This window comes from Diuraphis noxia, unplaced genomic scaffold (genome assembly GCF_037042655.1).
Source record: "Diuraphis noxia isolate RWA-SAM2 unplaced genomic scaffold, SU_Dnox_SAM2 contig0003, whole genome shotgun sequence".
NCBI classification, from domain to species: Eukaryota; Metazoa; Arthropoda; class Insecta; order Hemiptera; family Aphididae; genus Diuraphis; species Diuraphis noxia.
Window position 1 is genome coordinate 57,674 of NW_028301713.1, and position 20,827 is coordinate 78,500.

Sequence of the window (20,827 nt, forward strand, 5' to 3'; positions counted from 1 at the left end):
ATAGCAAATAATACAAAAAAAAAAATAATAATAATATCAAAAGGCACGTGGCAGTTACATTTTAAATATAATATACAATTTTGCACGTGCCAGAATTATAAGAAAAGTAATAGGGAAAAAAACGAGAAATAATGCTACGGCTCAGACAAGCGGTTACCCCGCACGGAATGGTAATCATACGCCGACAGCGCAGGTAACCACAGCTGCTGAGCCAGGTCGCCGGACACTACGTCGAAGAGTGATTGTGGGACAGTGATTATATAACATGACTATTGTTCGTCTTAATCGCAATGCGCTATTGTAATAATAAGAATACCATTAAAGTAATGGTCACAGACCGATAATATAATAATATAATTATTGTGGGGAAAGGTGTGTTCTATGAATAATGATATTAATGGAGGCCTAAAATTCTGTGACGTTACAAAATATAAAGTTAATTGATTTATTTGAAATCAAGCAAAATATAGTTTTTTTATAGTTCATGAATCGAGAGTAAAAATATTGTTAAATAAGGGGAATAGCCTAACTGAATGGATTCATAACAACAATAGTACACATCAAGTAAGTAAAGATTTGAGGGTGGTAATCTTTACAAAAGTTATCAAACACAAATCACATAAATTGAATTTCAGAATTAAAATTTAAAAAAAATATCACAATATTCACATACTAGTTGAATCTGCTGACTCCACTAGAAAGAAAATAATAAACATCTTATTTAATAAATCACAATACACAAAAATATATTATATGGATGACCTAATATGACCTTCTACAAAAAATTTAATTTCGTAGAATTTTTAACGATCAAATGATGGAAGTCAAGCAAACGCATGATTTAAATTTAGGTTTACAGTGTAAGTATTATATTGATATAAACAATTTAAGATTAGGTTATTCATAACTTATTAGTTAATTACAGAAAATAAATATGAACAAAATTAAAACACTTAGTTCATAATAGTATTTGTTTCACTAAAACTCATATTCAATTAGAAGATAAACATCAATGGCTCCTTAATTTTATAGGCATTGCATGCAATATTACGCTTATACGATAAAATCTATCTTGTACCTTTATATCTAGGTATTGGTTTTTAATTTGAACATTCGACAGTATAAACAATCGAAAATGTAGTTAGCAATAAGAGCATTTCTTAATTCTCATCAAAGTTAACTAGTCATTGTAGATATATATTAGGGGGAGCTAATTCATTGATGTTTAAATTGCATATACACTTTATAAACACTAAAATTAAGGTTAATATTTAATTATAATAGATTAAAACTAACAGCTTTTTTTCAAATCGGAAAATTGAATGCAGATATTTAAAAAATTAAAATCACACTTTGTATCTAAATTATGTTGAATATCATATAAACATAAGATTAAACTTTAAATATATTTAAGGTGCATATTACAAATTATGTAAAATTAAATAATTATTTAAATTTAAATCAACTTACCTATTTCTATAATCGACAGAGAATATCCGATAATAATTAATAAGTGTATAATATATTTTATAATTATATAATATTCATCAAATGTTATTATTAAAATGGAAAATCAAGTGATTTATTTGAAATGTTTGAAATGAATTTTTAAGTTTTTTGGTAGTGCTATGTACTGACGTCCCGCTGAGACATCTAAACACGCATATACACGTAGATATGTATACGTGACCCTGGGGCGTATGATTTCGCCAACCAATTATATTGTGTAGGACCTCAATAGTTATATCGAAGGCCAAACTTCTAGCCTTTCCAAAATATTACCATAATTGGAATTAAATATACGAAATATTAAATATGAAATCGTAGTCTTGGCAGGCGTATCTAGAGATATGATTAATGTCGTCGGGTTATGGAGATTACGTGTCGCGAATAACCAGGATGTGGCCGACCGGTCGCATGGGCGTGGGAAGCGGCGATATTAAAATAATACACGCGCACGCTTTTGCACGACTCGGCCATGGACACATACGTATCTTATCGATAGGAGAGGAAATGCAGAGAGTAGGACTATCGGGACTATATAGGAGAGCCCCGATTAGACCCAATTCAGACGTGAGCCACCAGAGTCAGAACAAGCACCTTCACGCCGGACACCAGTCCAATTTAATTATTCGGACTTAGAATATTTTACAACCAAATCATTTTGTGCAGTAAAAGTGTTTTATTTACATAGTAACCAAATAAATATCTAATAAATTAATCACAAATTAAGTTGTTATACTTATTACACCCAATCCATCTACCTCAACACCAGTCGTTTGTCCTCCTGTATGCTGGGACGCTACAAATTTGGCGCAGTCGGTAGGATTTTCCATCAACGGGAAGCTGAAAATTTTTTGTTTTCAACTTCACGGAGGCAACTCACCCAAGAGTCACGTTTGGAGGACTGATCACCTTCCAGCAACTCCGGGAAAAAGAGAATCTACGTAGCAAGCAGCTAGAGCAGTCAGGACAACAACAAGAGCAACAATGGAAGCAACTCAAGCAGTGACAGTATTGTGAGTTGTAATTTTAGTTTTCGGGTATTTATTTATGTAGGAATTTTAATTATAAGGCTCTGTCACGTCTCCTTTGGATCTGTTAGGACCATCGTGTAAAATTTATTGTGAAGGTGTATATATATATATTATCTACTTAAAGAAATAATATGGTAGGTAATGTATAAAAGTGTAGGAAAATTTTGAGATATATATATATATGTTATCTACTTAAAGAAATAATATGGTAGGTAATGTATAAAAGTGTAGGATAATTTTGAGTATATAAAGGGTATATGTACCGATAAAAGTGTTATAAAGAGAATAAATGAGTATAAAGTGAATTTAAATAAATGTTATATGAGAATAATTTTGTGGTATAAATTAATATGAAATGAATATAAGTGAAAATAAATGAGAATAATTTTGAGATATAAAAGTGAATATAATATAATTGAGAAAATAATAAAGAGTATATATATAATTGGAATTACGCGCGTAATGTCTATAATGCAATGTCATATAATAGATTGAATTGAAATAAAGAGAATTGAGTTAAAAAAATAATTGAGAGTTTATTAAATGGTAGTTAAACCATAATTTTTGTGATTTGGAGAAATATTGATATAAATGGATAATTGAGTTTTAAAAAGAAGAAATAAATAAGTGAATAAATATTTGAAATAAATGTGCGCACATACATATATAAGTTGAATTAAAAGAGAAATACTAAAGAGTAAAATTGAATAAAGTGTAATTGAGAAAAGATATATAATAGAGTAGCTTAGGGGCCCTAGAATAAGCATTATATTAAATAAATTAGTGAGAAATAAATCGTAGTGAATATTGGAGTATTGGGTAATAAATATTATAGTTACTTTTAGTAGGTAATTAAATTAAGAATTTCAAAATAAATATTTTGAACAGTTATAGAATTAATAATAAATAGTGGTTATTAAATAAATAGTGATAGAATAGTTAGCGAAATTAGAATACAACTTAGGTATTTAAATTTTAGGTACATAAAATAAATAAATAATTTTATTTAAATAATTCTACTAAATGAATAAAATATACATTGATGAATAAAAATTTGGGAGATACGTCAGAGAATCCGACAGGGAATTTAACGGAAATAAATAACGATAGTACTGCGGACATAGGCGTACAGGTAGGAGAGGCAAGCGGTACTAGCGTAGTAGCTGCCGAAACAAATATTGTAAAAATCGAAGAGTTAATCGATTTGAATAAAACAATTGAATACCTGAGTCCACAATATTCTGACCAAGATAGGTATTTAAGAACAGCTAAGGGAATAGCTCGGGTAGATTTAATTGAAACACCGAGTAGTTTACCTAGAAGAGGAGGAACTCGATCTGATCCGGGGGTAGTACACACGGAATTAGTCGCAGAAAAACGAACCAGAAAAGTTAGTAACGCTACACTAGAAATGGAATTCGATAAAGCTACGTCCCTTATACCGATATGTACGGGCGCGAATAATGTCGCGGAATTTATTAATACGTGTGATATTGTTGTAAAAGCAGTAGATAAGGATAAATTAGACTTGTTAGTTAAAGTAATAAATTCGAAGTTAGCCGGAAATGCTCTAGAAGCATGTAAATACCGCGAGACTAGTACATGGAATAGTATAAAGTCAATTTTAAAGGGAGCTTTTGAACATAAGTCATCTGAGAGGACACTGACTTTAGGGTTACACTTTGCGCGTATGAAAGAAAATGAGTGCGTCGCGGAGTACGCGAGTCGAATCGAAGAAATCTATTATAAATTAGGTACAATTGCAACAGAGAAATTAAATGAAGCCGAAGCCAAAATCTATAAAAGTCAACTTAAAAATCAGGCATTAATAATTTTTGTTAACGGGTTACCGAAACATTTAAATCTTGCACTAAAAGCTAGGGATCCAAAAACTTTAGAGGATGCTATGCAGGTAGCGAAAGACGAAGAAACCGAATATAACGCTAATTTAGATGTAGAAAAATTACGGAAAAACTTGGAAAGACAAGATTTAAACGGGGGAAATGTACTTGAAAATAAGTTTAGGAAACAAGGAAATGATAATAATAGTAACAAACAAAATTTTAATCGCGGAAATAATAGATACAATAATTATAACAACGGGTATAACGATTCTAATAGGCGAACTAATAATAACGTATATAATAATACATTCGATAAAAATTTTAATCGGAACGGATATAATAACGGAAGACAAAACCAGAGCAATTTTAATCAGCGTAATAATAATCAAAACAGGATATCGCCAAATAACGCAGGATGTTATATCTGTGGCGGCACAAATCATTTCGCACGAGACTGTAGGCAGGCAGGTCAAAATCTGAGACAAAACATTAATATGAATAGACAACAAATTCCAAATTTCAATCCGCGTAGAAACAACAATAGTAATAATAACGTAGTGGAACCACTGAGTTGCACCTATTGCAATAAAAGAGGACACGAAATTTCGAGTTGTTACACAAAACAGCGAAACGATAGGAATAACGCAAATTCGTCGGGAAACGCTCAGATGCCAACCTCGAGTGGGGTGAGATTGGTACATCAAATAATCGATTCAGAACCCTCACAGAGCGATGCTTACGCATTTCAACAGCTATAATTCAAAATCATATAATGTTACAATCACCTAGTTTTAATACAGAAAACGTTCAATTACTATTAGACACGGGTAGCGATTTAAATTTAATAAAAATAAATAAATTAGCTAATAACACGATAATAAATGAAAATGAAAAAATTTATCTAAAAGGCATAAACGAAAAAATAGTTCCTACAATTGGACGTACAATAATTACATTAATAATAGATAAAAACGAATTTAAAACTGACTTTTTTGTAGTAGATAAACAGTTTCCGGTCGATAAGGACGGAATACTAGGACAGAAATTTCTGATAGAAAATAACGCTATAATCGATATCGCAAATAGTACATTAACAATAAAAGATAAAAATGACTTTAACGAAAATAAAATATGTTTCACATTAAAACCGCGAACGGAAACGGTGGTTTGCATACCGATTGCAGATCCCGATATGGAAAATAAAAATATTTTAATAAATAAACAACAATTATCAGAGGATGTGTATTGCGCAAATATATATAATACGGTTAAAAATGGCAAGATTACAGTTAGTGTATTAAACATATCAGAAGTAGCACAGGAAGTGAAATTAGCGCAGATTAATAAAATATCATATGAATATGTCGTGGATACAGATAATCACGAAATAAAAAATATAGTTCATGATAATGCACGCGTAGATAAAATAAAAAGTCTTATTAGGAGTGGCCATTTAAATACAGAAGAACGCGAAACGATAATAAACATTTGTGAGCAATATGCCGACATATTTTATTTAGAGAACGATTATTTAACTATGACAACAGCGGCAGAACACGTAATTAAATTACCTGTTGACCAAGCCCCAGTTCATCGAAAACCATATAGGCTACCGCATGCGCAGTTACCTATAATTGAGGCAGAACTTGCGAAAATGAAAGAAAACGATATCATAGAACGGAGTATGAGTCCGTTTAACGCACCACTCTTATTAGTGAAAAAGAAGGCAGACGCGTCAGGGAAGGAGAAGTTTCGAGTAGTTATAGATTTCAGGGCATTAAATAATGTTACCTTAAACGAATTCCACCCTTTACCGAATATCACAGAGATTCTAGACCAACTAGGTCAATGTCAGCTTTTCACTCTACTCGACCTTCGAGCGGGATACCATCAGGTACCTTTAGCAAAAGATTCTAGAGAGCTTACGGCCTTTTCAACAGGTCAAGGTCATTACCATTTTAAGCGATTAGTGATGGGATTGGCGTCAGCACCCAGTACGTTCGCACGTATGATGGCAAACGTTTTATCAGGACTAATTGGAGTAAAGTGTTTAGTTTATTTAGATGACATAATAATATACGCGAAAAACTTAAGTGACCATAACAATAAGTTAATTAGCGTATTCGAAAGATTACGTATACATAATCTAAAAATAGAACCAGACAAATGTGAATTTCTAAAACGAGAATGCCTGTTCCTAGGACATATAATTTCGGAACATGGAATTAAACCAGACCCAAAGAAAGTTACTGCAGTTCTAGATTTTCCAATACCAAAGAATGTAAAGCAAATAAAAAGTTTTCTAGGACTTAGTGGATATTACCGGAAGTTTATAGAAAATTATAGTTCGATAGCTAGACCGATGACTAGGTTGTTAAAGAAAGATGTAAAGTTCGATTGGGACGATGATTGTCAACAAGCGTTTGATAAATTAAAAACATTACTTTGTTCAGAACCAATTTTGCAATACCCAGATTTTACGAAAGAATTTATACTTACGACCGACGCGAGTGGGAAAGCGCTAGGGGCAATATTATCACAAGGAAAGATAGGGAGCGATCTACCTATCTCATACGCGTCTAGGACGTTGAGTCAGTCGGAAGCGAATTATTCAACAACGGAATTAGAATGTTTAGCAATTATATTTGGGGTTAAACATTTCAGACCATATCTCTACGGTAGAAAGTTCACGATTCTTACAGATCATCGACCATTATCTTGGTTGTTTAACTTAAAAGATCCTTTATCTAAATTAGCAAGGTGGAGAATCGAATTGGAACAATATACATATGAAATTAGGTATAAACCAGGTGTACAAAACGCGAATGTAGACGCGTTAAGTCGGATGTATAATATTAAAGAAATAAAAGATGAAAGTTACGCAAACTTTCTTGAAAAATCGGAAACTATGATAATAACCAATAGAAACGTGAAAGAGGTACACGGTGAACTAATAGAGTCACCAAATGAATACAATATAGTGTCAGAAATAGAAAGGTATTATAATTTTAGGTCAGGAATAAATTACGAACTAAAACAAAGATTCGGAAAGGATAAAACACTAAAATCGAATAAGGATATAGGGGGCGTTGTAAAATTTAAAACGAACGATAGATATATAATATTTTTGATAACGAAAAGTAAACAAAAGCAATTAGCGACGTATGAAAATATGCATCTGGCATTATTGAATTTAAAATATTTCTGCGAAAAACATTCATTAACTAAGTTAGCTAGAACCAGTTAGGGCGGAAAGACGGTTTAGATTGGGCAAAAGTTCGATCTATGATACGATATGTATTTCGTAACACAAACATCTAGATAATAATCTGTACTAAATTAGAATACAGTAAGGAGGAAAAATTAGTTATTTTTAAACAATTTCACGATTCTTTACTAGGAGGTCACGCAGGAATACATAGAACACATAAAAAAATTAAACGGCAATTTAACTGGCCAAATTTAAAACAGGAGGTAAAAGATTACATAAAAGGTTGTGCTTCATGTCAGGCGAATAAAACTACTAACAAACATCATAGAAGTCCCATGGTAATCACTACGACAAGTTCTAAACCATTCGAAAAATTATTTATGGACATTGTAGGACCATTAATAGAAACTGAGTCAGGTTTCAAGTACATACTTACTTTTCAAGACGATTTGACAAAATATTCGTTGGGAGTCCCGTTACATGACCACACGGCGAATACGGTAGCGAAAGAATTTGTTACTAAGTTCGTATGCGTGCATGGAATACCTCAAACGATTTTAACAGATCAGGGCACTGATTTTCTTAGCAAAATCTTTTCCGAAGTATGTAAATTACTAAAGATTAACAAAATAAATACAAGTCCTTATCATCCACAAACCAACGGTAGTTTAGAAAGGTCACATAGAACTTTAGCCGAATATCTAAGACATTACGTAGATAAAGATTTAAATAATTGGGATCAGTTACTGCCTTACGCACTATTCGTATATAACTCGACAGAACACACCGCGACTAATTACCAACCGTATGCGTTGTTATATGGAAGAGATTTAGATATACCAGTAAAATTAAAATGTAATCCAGACCTAGGTATAATTATGACGATTATGTATTCGATCTAAAACAGAAAATGCAAGAGTCGCATAAAATCGCGAGAGAAAGATTAATACAAAAGAAAATAAAATCTAAAAATCATTATGATAAAAAGGTTCACAGTGAGGACTTAAAGATAAAAGATCTAATATTACTTAAAGATAAAACCCAAAAGAATAAATTGAGCGCGTTATGGAAAGGACCATATGAAATTCTAGAAATACTAGATAGTGAAAACGTGGTAATAGCGCGAGGTAGACAGCAGGTCACCGTGCATAAGAACGATGTAAAGAAATATTATGAGACCATGGTATAAAGTAAATAAAAAAAAAAAAAAAATAATAGATAATTAAATATTGTATAAACAAAAAGTAATAGACGTAAGTAATAATAGAGTAGTACGCAATTAGCGAGATTAGATATAGATATAAGTAGTAAATAAGTGAAGAAATGGAATAATCATAAGAAGAAGATATTTGCATAAATAAATAGGTATAAATCCAAAATAGTAATAAGAAAATGTACTATTATAGATTAATGATCGTAATGGCAGCCCACGGGGACTCAGACATTCCGGACGAGTCAAGTGTGCAAACTAAAATATATTATAAATACACGGCGGGTAACGTAGTTATCAAAAATGTGACGGAAACTCAACATAATGATATATTAATACCTTATATGTATGGACGGAGGTGTAACTTAAACAAGTTGCGAATTAAGTGTACTACGTCAAGTGGCGATGACATGGAAGTAGGAGTAAGAGATCACCCAAGAATATTGGTGCTAGAAAGGAAGTGTGTGTTGGTTATAATGAGTTTAGATGGTAAAGAGGATACGACCGTTATTGCTAATAACCTTTACTTAATGCACCACATATTGGATTTGGAACCGGTAATGGAAATACAGACTACAGAAGCAACAGAAGTGGCACAAGGGGGAACTGAAGTGAAGAAGAGATCACTACCTGATAGTTTGAATTCTACCACCGCTACGAATAATATGAATGAAACAGCAAGGACAGAATCAATCATCAATTCGACATTATCAATAGCTGAAGCAACGAGACCAGTTAATGGAACGAGTTTGGTTAAGCAAGACAACGCGACGACCACTACTATGACGACACGAACGGATAATGCCACTAAACTTACGACCGATAATCCACCCACAACTAGAGTAAGGAGGGGGACCACGCAATATACGCCAAGTTTTATGATCAAGGTACCACAAAGAACCACGGACGCTGGACAGAACAGTCACAAGCATACTAAATTTTACGACGCATCTGATGATGAAATAATTAATAAATTGAATACGGACGACAACGGTATCAATAACACGAATAGTATATTCGAAACTGTGTATACAGAGAAAGAAAAGAGCGATAAAAAGGCAAAAACTAATGGGAATATAAATCTTTTAAACTACATGGTCTATGTTTTAACAGGATCATTGTTAATGACGACTATATTATTAGCACTTTTTATTAAATGTAATTATAGATGTGTACATAAAAGTAGGTACAGATATATGGTACAAACGCTAAGTGAAGGTCAGGAAATGAGACAAACAGAATGCTGAATAAAATATGAAAGTAACACGAAAGATAGTATAATATAAGAAATAAACTATAAATTAATCACGTAGATAAATAAATTAATAAAGGAAGTAGAATTAGTAAATATTGATAGAGATGTACAATAGGTACGCTGTAGGAAGTAATTGATTAAGTAGAAAAAAAAAGAGAAGTAATAAAGTAAATAAACAAATAAATAATAATGGCGGGAGTATAGGAATTAATTAAGTTACTAAATATAAGGTATATGTATATTAACATGTACTAATAAGTATATTATTACGTAGGTTAACACTAGTGACAATGAGTCAAGGACAACTTCCGTATACCATCGAAGAATTTAAAAATCAAACAACAATGTTTTGCGAAAATCGAGGGGTAGTTAGAATCGAAGGGGCTATGTGGGAGTTCGTAACATATGTACCATTAGAAAATTACGATGATAGGCATGATAAACTATATAATGAAATTATGTCAATGACCAGCCATTGCAAGGATAAGCTGATGGAATATGAAATCTGTTCACGGTTTGATAATATATTGAAAACGATGTTCCAAGAAATCTCTATACAACGAGAGCAAATGTATGAATCTATAGGCAGATATGTGTCCAATAGCAAGGGGGAGTCGACTACGAAAGGTTATAGGACTAAGCGAGGTTTAGTAAACTTTATAGGATCGGCTATGAAAACGTTATTCGGAGTATGCGATGACGACTGTACGAAGGAAACAACCGAACACATAGGTCAGATAGAACATAGTAATGAGAATATGATCCATATACTTAAAAATCAAACGACAGTAGTAAAATCAGCCATAATAGGTGTAAGTACGGCTGCGGTCGAAATAAATAAATTATATGGGGAGTTGGAAGAAAAACAAGGGATGTTATATAAAAAGATTAGCGAATTAGCAAACAATACACACACACTAGAAACTCTGATTCTCACGAATAGAATACACAGTATTTTCACGGCATTACTAACACAATACGCATACGAAACCACCACGATCAGTGCGATTATAAACGCAGCTAGAACGGGGGTACTTCATCCGTCGCTTATAACGCCACGGGAACTTGCAAAACATCTAACTGAAATTAAGTTAGTTTTACCACTCAATTTTAATTTACCAATGGGTACAAAACCGAGCGAGATATATGAACTAAGCAAAATTACTAAAATGGCAGTTTTTTATAGCGGTAATCAAATAGTTTTTCTAATTAGAATACCTTTGATCACGGAAATAGAATTAACATTATACAGGATTTTACCTATACCACACCCGATAGAAACACAATTAAACGAAAATATAGATTATAAACACAGTATTATTCTAAAACCAGAATTCTAATACATCGGTATTACTAGAAATCGTAGGCAATACACCACGTTTACGGAAACGCAATTACTTCAATGTAAGGAAACCGAAGTTTTTACAATTTGTCCAGAATTTCAACCTATTCAACATGAGTCGGAAAACCAACCATGTGAAATAACGTTATTTAAAAATCCGGATACTCTACCAAGCTCATGCGAGGCAGGTATTATCATATTATCTAAAAATATATTTCATAAATTAAAATATGCAAATGCATGGATCTATACAACTAGTGGGGAAACCTTAACAATAACATGCCAAGGAAATAGAGAACCATATATAGTAAAGCTAAAACATCAGGGGTTAATCAAACTAAATCAAGACTGTAGGGCATATGCCGAAGATATCATATTGAATCCAACTAGAGATATTAAATCTAAATACTACGTTAACTTTATACCACGAGTAGGGGAAGGGAAGTTAGTAGCAACGCTTCCTAGGCAAATTAAAAACTTGAATCTACCTAATATAAAGACCAGACATGATTCACATAAATTAGATAACGTAAACGATTTAACACATTCTTTAGACGACGTACAAAGTATGATCGATGACGAAATATTTAGGCAATCAGGACATGTGACCGATAATGAAAATAATAATTACTTGATATATATAATAATAGGATTGATGACCTTTGCGACAATACTATTGTTATTTATATATATAACGTATAAGTGTAGATTAAACACTTGGGAACCGATTAAACCACGATATAATATAACTCCACACCCTATACCAACAAGTCGAAGTACATTTTATGTTGATACACCGATAATTGCGGAAGAAAGACCTAAAAGTCCACTACTGGGGGATACACCGGACAGATTGTCCTTATCTCCACCAAGAATAAAAGATTAAATTACTGTAAGGGAAATGTAAAATAATTAATATTAGAAAGTAATAAAATTATAAAAAATAATAATTAAGTATAATTCGTAAATAAGATATAAGTATAATATAATAAAGTATAGTATAAAAGAGGGGGTAAAAATAGATTTAAAACTATACATATTAAAAGTAATGACCTATTAAATTAATCAACAGAAAAGAAACACACAAGTTTGTCATCATGGATTTTGAATTTTCGATGATAAATAGGACTGATATGGTTCTGATATCCGGGGCCATATCCAATAGTTTGGACAGATACAAAATAAGGAAATTGGAGGGAAGACCGTTAGTACTACCAACCAACACGGAGGTCAGACCTATATTGGACCGAGAGGTTGTGGTAGTAAGAAAAGAAATTAAACGTATTTTTAGATGTAAAGAAGTGTTAAGAGATACTTGTTTAGGACAGTTAGAGTTAAGTTTAAACACAGAATTAAATAATTTAGATAAGGAATATATAGAGGAATATTTAGCACATGGAGATAAAATTAATATAATCGTACTATGGAACGGACATTCGGATGTAAGAGTATTACATAAATTAAAAATAGACCAGGTTCCGATTCTTAACATTACTTGTTACGACACGAGGTTCGACCAAAATTTCAGCATAAGGTTAGAAAAACTAGCAAATAAAGAGATAATATTCGAAACCGATATCGGAAAGTTCGATAAAATAGGGAGATTGCTGAACCTCCAAGAAACGCATGATGCAGTTTGTAAAAAGACACATAATATAACACATGCCCACGATCCTCGGACGGATGTACAATTTACAAAATGTATATTTGACCACGTAATAAGAAAAATGGGGTATGATAATTTAATTAAACATTTTAGATAACTATAGGTAGAGATTAGAAAACTATGGATGGACCGCTACGACTTGAGACCTATGCAAAAGAGTCGTAACGGATATGTCCATAGGTTGGAATAGATAAAGAACACCGGAAAAACCGGATAGTACCTATACACTAGAATATATATATATACACTTAAAACATATAGGATGTATGGTTAAGGGAATTAAATTAAAGGGATAAGTTAGTTAGAGGAACTTTATTAATATTGTTATAAAAAAAAAAAATGAAAAAAAAATATAATGTAAACTATGGTTATGGGAAAATATTATTATTAGTATTATAGGACAATTATGTTAATCAAATAAATAAACAATTAATGGAATATACATGTACTACTAACACAATCTTTATTATTATATAAGTACAAACAAAAAAAAAAAAAGAAAAAAATATATTATTAATATAACTATTAACCAAAAATATATCATATTATATAAAACATTAATGTTATTGTAATCTAATTATTGTAAATGCGATAAGCATATAGATATATTTATACATTATAATCATTGCATGTAAAACTATGAAATTGTAAGAACTTGTAAAACATATAACATTTGAATTTGTACACAAGCTAAAGCTTGTAAATGTAAAAATGTAAAGTAACTGTTACAGATACTATTTAAAGATTTCTGTCTTGAGGACAGAAACCTTTTTTTTAGGGGGGAGGTGCTATGTACTGACGTCCCGCTGAGACATCTAAACACGCATATACACGTAGATATGTATACGTGACCCTGGGGCGTATGATTTCGCCAACCAATTATATTGTGTAGGACCTCAATAGTTATATCGAAGGCCAAACTTCTAGCCTTTCCAAAATATTACCATAATTGGAATTAAATATACGAAATATTAAATATGAAATCGTAGTCTTGGCAGGCGTATCTAGAGATATGATTAATGTCGTCGGGTTATGGAGATTACGTGTCGCGAATAACCAGGATGTGGCCGACCGGTCGCATGGGCGTGGGAAGCGGCGATATTAAAATAATACACGCGCACGCTTTTGCACGACTCGGCCATGGACACATACGTATCTTATCGATAGGAGAGGAAATGCAGAGAGTAGGACTATCGGGACTATATAGGAGAGCCCCGATTAGACCCAATTCAGACGTGAGCCACCAGAGTCAGAACAAGCACCTTCACGCCGGACACCAGTCCAATTTAATTATTCGGACTTAGAATATTTTACAACCAAATCATTTTGTGCAGTAAAAGTGTTTTATTTACATAGTAACCAAATAAATATCTAATAAATTAATCACAAATTAAGTTGTTATACTTATTACACCCAATCCATCTACCTCAACACCAGTCGTTTGTCCTCCTGTATGCTGGGACGCTACAGTAGAATATGAATTTCAAAACATATTAATTAGGGTAGAAAAATCATTTAACATTAATTTGAAATATAATTCTTACTTATAACGTGTTCATACTTATATGTCTACTATCAGGCCATGCATAAAATTAAACATTATAAATACGTAGTTTAAGGTTAATATTCAATTATAATAGATTATAACTAACAGCTTTTTTTTTCAGAAAATCGAAAAATCGAATGCAGATATTAAAAAAAAAAAATCACACAACTTATTTAAATCATGTTGAATATAATATAAATATAAAATTTAAATTTAAATATATTTAAGATGCATATTATTATAATTCGTGTAAAATTAATAATTAAAATTTAATCAACTTACGTTTTACTATAATAGACAGAGAATACCCAATAATAATTAATAAGTGTATAATATATTTTATAATTATATAATATTCATCAAATGTTATGGTTAAAGTGGAAAATCAAGTGATTTATTTGAAATTTTTACAATGAGTTTTCAAGTTTTTCAGTAGAATATGAATTTCAAAACATATTAATTAGGGTAGAAAAATCATTTGAACTTAATTTTGTTATCAACGTTTTTTATTATAAGTTCCAGCAATATTGGTCGGCCGAACTATCGGCCCATGTCCCGCCATCGTATCTCTTTTGGTTTCGCTGTTACCGTTGAGCACGACGTATGTGCTCACGTACGAACCACCGTTTTCCTTTATTTAATTATTTAATAAATGTTTTACGCTTCGGCGACGTTCCATGTATTAATTAACCATAGTGATATCTAATCCCGTTGTATTTTCATGTAGTATTTGATCCTGACAAAATCCTCCGTAAATTTATTTCTATCAAATCAGAAGTGGGATACGGCTCTATGAACGCAAGGAGTCGATTGTATCCGTTGTGCCGTTTATCGACAGTTTCGCGTTACTCGCCCGCGCCGAAAAGTAATGCGTTTGTTAAATTCACCGAATGCCGACTTACCGTACGCGTAACGCCGCCATGAAGTCGTCAACGTTCGTGAAGTTCGTGTCACGTTTCTTACGCGTGTGAGCCGCCCACGGTCTCAAAGTTTAACCCTGCGATTTTGAAGTTAATCTTTATCGTAACCGCGACCGTGTTTTCCGCCTTATCACAATCGTTACCACGACCGCTCGTGCCTCCTATCACTACGCGCCGTTACCAAGTACGTGGGTCGCCAGTGTTTACATCCGTCCACACAATGACAGGTGACAATTCAACACCGGTAGCGCCTACGTACAACCAATTGGTCGAAGTGGTGCGTTAACAGAAAGGTTACAAGTACTCGAGAGCGCCACCTCTGCATATTGTTATAAACTCATTTCATTATAGTTATTTAATTAAATCATAGTATAAGCAGTTATATATATATATATATGTATATCTGTCTATATTATTATTATATAAATGTATCCGCGTACCCGTGGGAACGAGCACAACTACAGCATAAGGCATTCCGCTAGTGAGCAACTCGTGCTCGTCCCCCAGGCACGGGCAGTCGTATTCTAGCAGAATATCAATCCGAACCTCCCGAACTCATGTTAACTAAATTGTTTTACGTTGTTTAAAATAAAGGATATAGTCTGTTATTTCGCCAAGCGTACTTTTTATTTACTTATTTAATTTGTCGTGTAGACGTACACAACACGTCCAAACACAACAGCTTCCTGTACAAAATGTCATCCCCTCCGCGGCTACCTCAGTCGACTACTGTATACTCCCAGATTTGGGAACGTTGCGCAAACCGAACATCAGACGCCCGTGAAGGAGTCGCCCTCCGAGCTCCGCTTAATCACCGACACGTTTCGAGACTGGAAAGAAGCAGGCATTTTGAGCGATTCTACCTCTCAGTACGCCAGCCCAGTGCTCCTTATCAACAATTCTTCGGGTGAGAAGCAACTATGTGTAGATTACCGACGTCTGAACCAACAAACAATGAACCAGCCATACCCAATGCCCGACGTGGATTCGCAGCCTAACCTATGAGAAGACGAGGAAACTTCTCCAAAACACTTCGTTGGACATCCATCCAGCGGGTGAATGAAATCCTCGTATAAAAATATACGTGGTTGGGATTGAGGTGAAGGATGAAGGGGTCGCCGCGCACTTGGAGGAGCAGAACGAAGGTTCTGTGAATCTCAGACCGGGGTGAAACCTATGTTTAGAACTGATTCCACGAAAAGGTAGACAGACGAGACGAGGACGAGAAGTAGAGTTCGCAGTGACGCCATAGGTTGCTGGCGAGATTGTTGGTCAGACGTCGTGTGTCGCGGTGTAGGGTGGGTCCCAGCGTGGATGTACGAAAGTGACATGCCAACGTTACGGACACATTGGTGCACTCTGCAAGGCCCCGTCGGTGGTCTGCGGGCGATGTTTGGGCTGGCATCACGCTGCGCACTGTGTCTCGAGTGCCTGGGCCTGTGACCATGTCTCTGGTGACACTGTGAGGTGTCGAACGTGGGAGGTGAATTTCCGGAGGGAGGTCCGGAAATTTAAATGAACGGGCAGGTTAAATGGACGGACAGGTTTACATTAATAGTAGGGCAGGTTAACTTGGGACGGGTGAGACTGGCAACAGACGACCTGCTGTCCGAGGTAAGGGAGAGAGGTCTAGATGTTGTGTTGATCTAGGAGGCCCACGTGACGAAGAGCGGGACTTTTGCCAACCTTGGTAAATTACCTCTCAGAATCATAACGGGTAACTCAACAGGTGAAAACCAGCGGCCGCGGTGCTAGTTGTTAACCCGTCACTGGGCGCAACACTAGTAACGCAGTTAAACGGGACTCACTTGGTGATAGTGGAAATCCAAAGCGGAAATCAGAGCCCATACGTGGGCAGTACGTACTTCCAGTTCTCAGAGAGAACCGAGCTCCAAGTTTAAAGACTGAATATGGCTATCCAGAACGACACACATACAGACGGGAAAGGAGAGTTGGTGGAGGTAATAATAATGTCAGGTGAAATGATCTGCTGTAATTCAGGATCGGTGCCTACCTTTTATACCATCATGGGATCGGCAATACTTGACTTGACGCTCGCGTCAACGAAAGTCGCCGTGAACATCGGAAATTGGAGGGTACACGAAAATTCAATTACGAGTGATCACAGACTTATCACATTCGACTACAACGACGAAACGGAGGAGATAGTAACAGGAGTAGATGTAAGAAAGAGGTTCAATGTCCAGAAAACCGACTGGAATAAGTTTCGACAAAGACTGGCGGAAAGACTGTTTGTCGGTCAATCCTGCTGGTTGGAGGAGGACTTACATTCTAGAGTTGATTACCTAACCTCGGCGGTTAGTGAAGCTTGCAAAAAGTCGATGCATTTGATGAAGTCACGTGGGTTATAGGCTCCAACGTCGTTCATGGAGGAACTCGACACCCAGCGTAGATGTGTCAAGAGGCTAAGGCAAAGTGTAAACAAATCACGTGCCAGGGGATGCGAGGAAAGGACAGCCACATTAAAGGATCAATATAGGAGAAAAAGAAACAAGTATCTATCAGGAAGGAGAAAAGATCAGACGAGGTCCTGGCAAAAGTTTACTACCGAGGAGGGTAACGAAAGGCCATGTGGGGTCCGCCTACCACTGGTGCAAGAAGGGCGCGAATATAGACTCACGCGGGGTGCTAGTCACTCTCCGAAAGGGGAATGGAGAGCGCACGATGGGTCTGCAGGACACGCTTGACTTGCTGCTCAAATCATTGATTCCCCCAGATACGACTGAAGGCGAAACCGAGGAGCACAAAAGAATCCACGAGGAGACTGGAGTGCACTTGGATGAAGTCGAAGGTCGTATATGGGGTGAGGAGAACGAGAGCAACCAACGGGAGGAACTCAGGAGGACGTAAAGAAGGCCATTTGGCGAATGGGTAGGGACAAAGCTCCGGGGGAGGATTGTATAACAGCCAGAATTCTCCATATAGCATTCCCGGCGATGGTGGAAATAATGACCACTCTTTTCAACCTCGCTTTCCGAGGTCATGGAAGTAAGCCGTGGTGGTACCCCTATTGAAGAATCGTGACAAGGATAGTTCAGACCCCAAGCCTTATAGGCCGATAAGCCTGCTCCCGGTGCTGTCAAAAGCACTGGAGTATCTTATCTGCGTGAGAGGCTTCGGGAGATGATTGAACCGAGGATGACCGATAATCAATTTGGATTTACGATGAATAAGAGTACCAATTATGCAATATTAAGAATGAGAGAGTGGGCTGAAAGCCGGGTTGAGAAGTATGTTTTCGGGGTGTTCATTGACATTTTGGGAGCATTCGACAATGCCTGTTGGCCAGCAATATTGCATCGCATGACTAGATTGGGCGCGACGAGGAGGATGTGTGAGCTGACACGGAGTTATTTAGGGGGTCGATATGCCAGCATCACTGTGCCGGCGGGGAGGAGTGAGCGGAGGTTATCCTCAGGGCTCGCAGTTTGGTCCGGAACTTTGGAAGATCTTGATGGACTCTTTACTGGGTCTTGATGGGTCGGAAGAAGAACTATCCATTGGTTACGCGGATGAAGCGTTGCTGATGATAGCCGGTCGGACTCGATCCGAGATGATCCGAAGGATAGAGGAAAAACTGGAAAGTGCAGGGTCCTGGGCGAGTGGCATGAAGCTGAACTTCTCGGGCACAAAGACAAAAGTCATGTGTCTGAAAGGAAGGCTGACACCACCCTATACAGTTAGGATGGACGGGCGGCGGTTAACGGAGGTAACAGAGATGGAATATCTCGGAGTTACATTGGACGATATGACACGGTACGCAGCGGCAGCCAGTACAAAGTACAGGCACCGTTGCGACCGGTCTACGACTTAATCAACCACCACCACGGGTGACAACGACGCGGCACCGTCAACTCTCCCTCCATTCCGCAAAGGCTAGGCGGGACGGGAAGACAAGTCGCGCCGGACGAGTACCGGCCGCCGCCGATCGCTCTCTCGTTCACCGACCGTCGTACCGACAACCGTAAGTTCGCGCGCACATTGAATGCGTTTTCGTACGAATTTGATTCGTGCGAACTTGTACGTACACGCACGAACGATCCCGATCTACCAAATACTATGTGAGCGCGCAGACTTGGTGCGATTTGTTCGTACGTATACGTACGTGTAACTTGGACGTACGAAAACAATCCGAACTTGTCCGGATTTCATTAACGTTCGTACGCCGGCAATGGATAAATGAATAAATCGTATGAATAAAACGTATTCAATGTGCGCAATCAATTCGTACGACCAGTATTCGTACGTTTTCGTACGAAACAAATTCGTACACAATGTGCGCGCGGCCTAAAAAGGACGATCATGACCTAACCTAACCGACCCGTGCGCGCTGACAACAACACTTAGTGTTATTTCATTTTCATTTTGTTTATCAAATTGATTAGCGAATAAACGTGGCCTAGCCACATTTCACCTTACCGTCAGTGTTCAGTTCTTGTGTGTTCCCTCACCACACCACTATCACCTTACCACACCTGACCGGCCAACGCTTCACCACCTCAACACCAGCATCGCCGTGTCAGATATGTGGAGTTTCAGGAACCAAGTAAAGAAGGTAGCGGGGAAAGCGGCTCCAATGTTTCAGAGGATCAGTTGGATTGTAGCCTCTACCTGGTTAGGTTTTAGTGGCCAAACGACGCGCAATCTATACTTAGGTGTATTTGTGCCGAGAATGGTTTACGGGGCCGCTATGTGTGGTGAATCCGTCAACGATAGGATGATAAAACGCCTACTTCTTGGGACTCAGAGAGGCGCTCTTCTGTCAGTAACGAGGGCTTATCGTACTACCAGTACAGAGGCCCTGCCTGTACTGGCGGGGGTGTTGCCACTGGACCTGGAAGCAAGGCATTGGGGTCGTAAGGCTAGGAGTATGAGGGACAGGCTCGGGAGGGAGCAGGAAAGGACTATAGAGGAGGAAGGACTTGCAGAATGGCAAGCATGGTGGGAGGCTAGTGAGAAGGATAGACTCATGTATAGCTATTTCCCATCAGTGAAAGAAAGTTTGAAGTGTAAGTGGTTGATTGTAGATCACGAATCTACTGAGTTCCTTACAGGACAAGGGGGTTTCATGGCCTATCTCCATCACTTCTCTAAATCAGAGACCAACGAATGTCAGTCACGTGGAACTCTGGATACGGCAGAACATGTTGTATTCTATTGCAAAGCATTGTCGGGCGTTAGAAGGGCACTAAGAGACCTAGTGGAGAGAATTGGACTACAGTGACCGTGAGAGCTGTAGACGCTTGTGAGTTTGCCTAAACTTTGGAAAGAGTTC

At 36.3% G+C, this 20,827-nt stretch overlaps 2 protein-coding genes across 2 annotated transcripts; both read left to right on the plus strand.

Moving 5' to 3' along the window:
• The first annotated feature begins 1,704 nt into the window (after positions 1–1,704).
• LOC149056488 (uncharacterized) lies at positions 1,705–12,004 on the plus strand. The gene is made up of 2 exons (XM_089223086.1): positions 1,705–2,519; positions 10,332–12,004. The coding sequence occupies exons 1-2, from the start codon at positions 2,491–2,493 to the stop codon at positions 11,395–11,397; spliced, it is 1,095 nt and encodes a 364-aa protein (XP_089079212.1). The 5' UTR covers positions 1,705–2,490; the 3' UTR covers positions 11,398–12,004.
• Positions 12,005–12,478: 474 nt separating this feature from the next.
• On the plus strand, positions 12,479–14,419 carry LOC149056489 (uncharacterized). The gene has a single exon (XM_089223106.1). It carries the CDS (start codon positions 12,497–12,499, stop codon positions 13,160–13,162), a length of 666 nt encoding a protein of 221 aa, XP_089079232.1. The 5' UTR covers positions 12,479–12,496; the 3' UTR covers positions 13,163–14,419.
• The last annotated feature ends 6,408 nt before the right edge of the window (positions 14,420–20,827 follow it).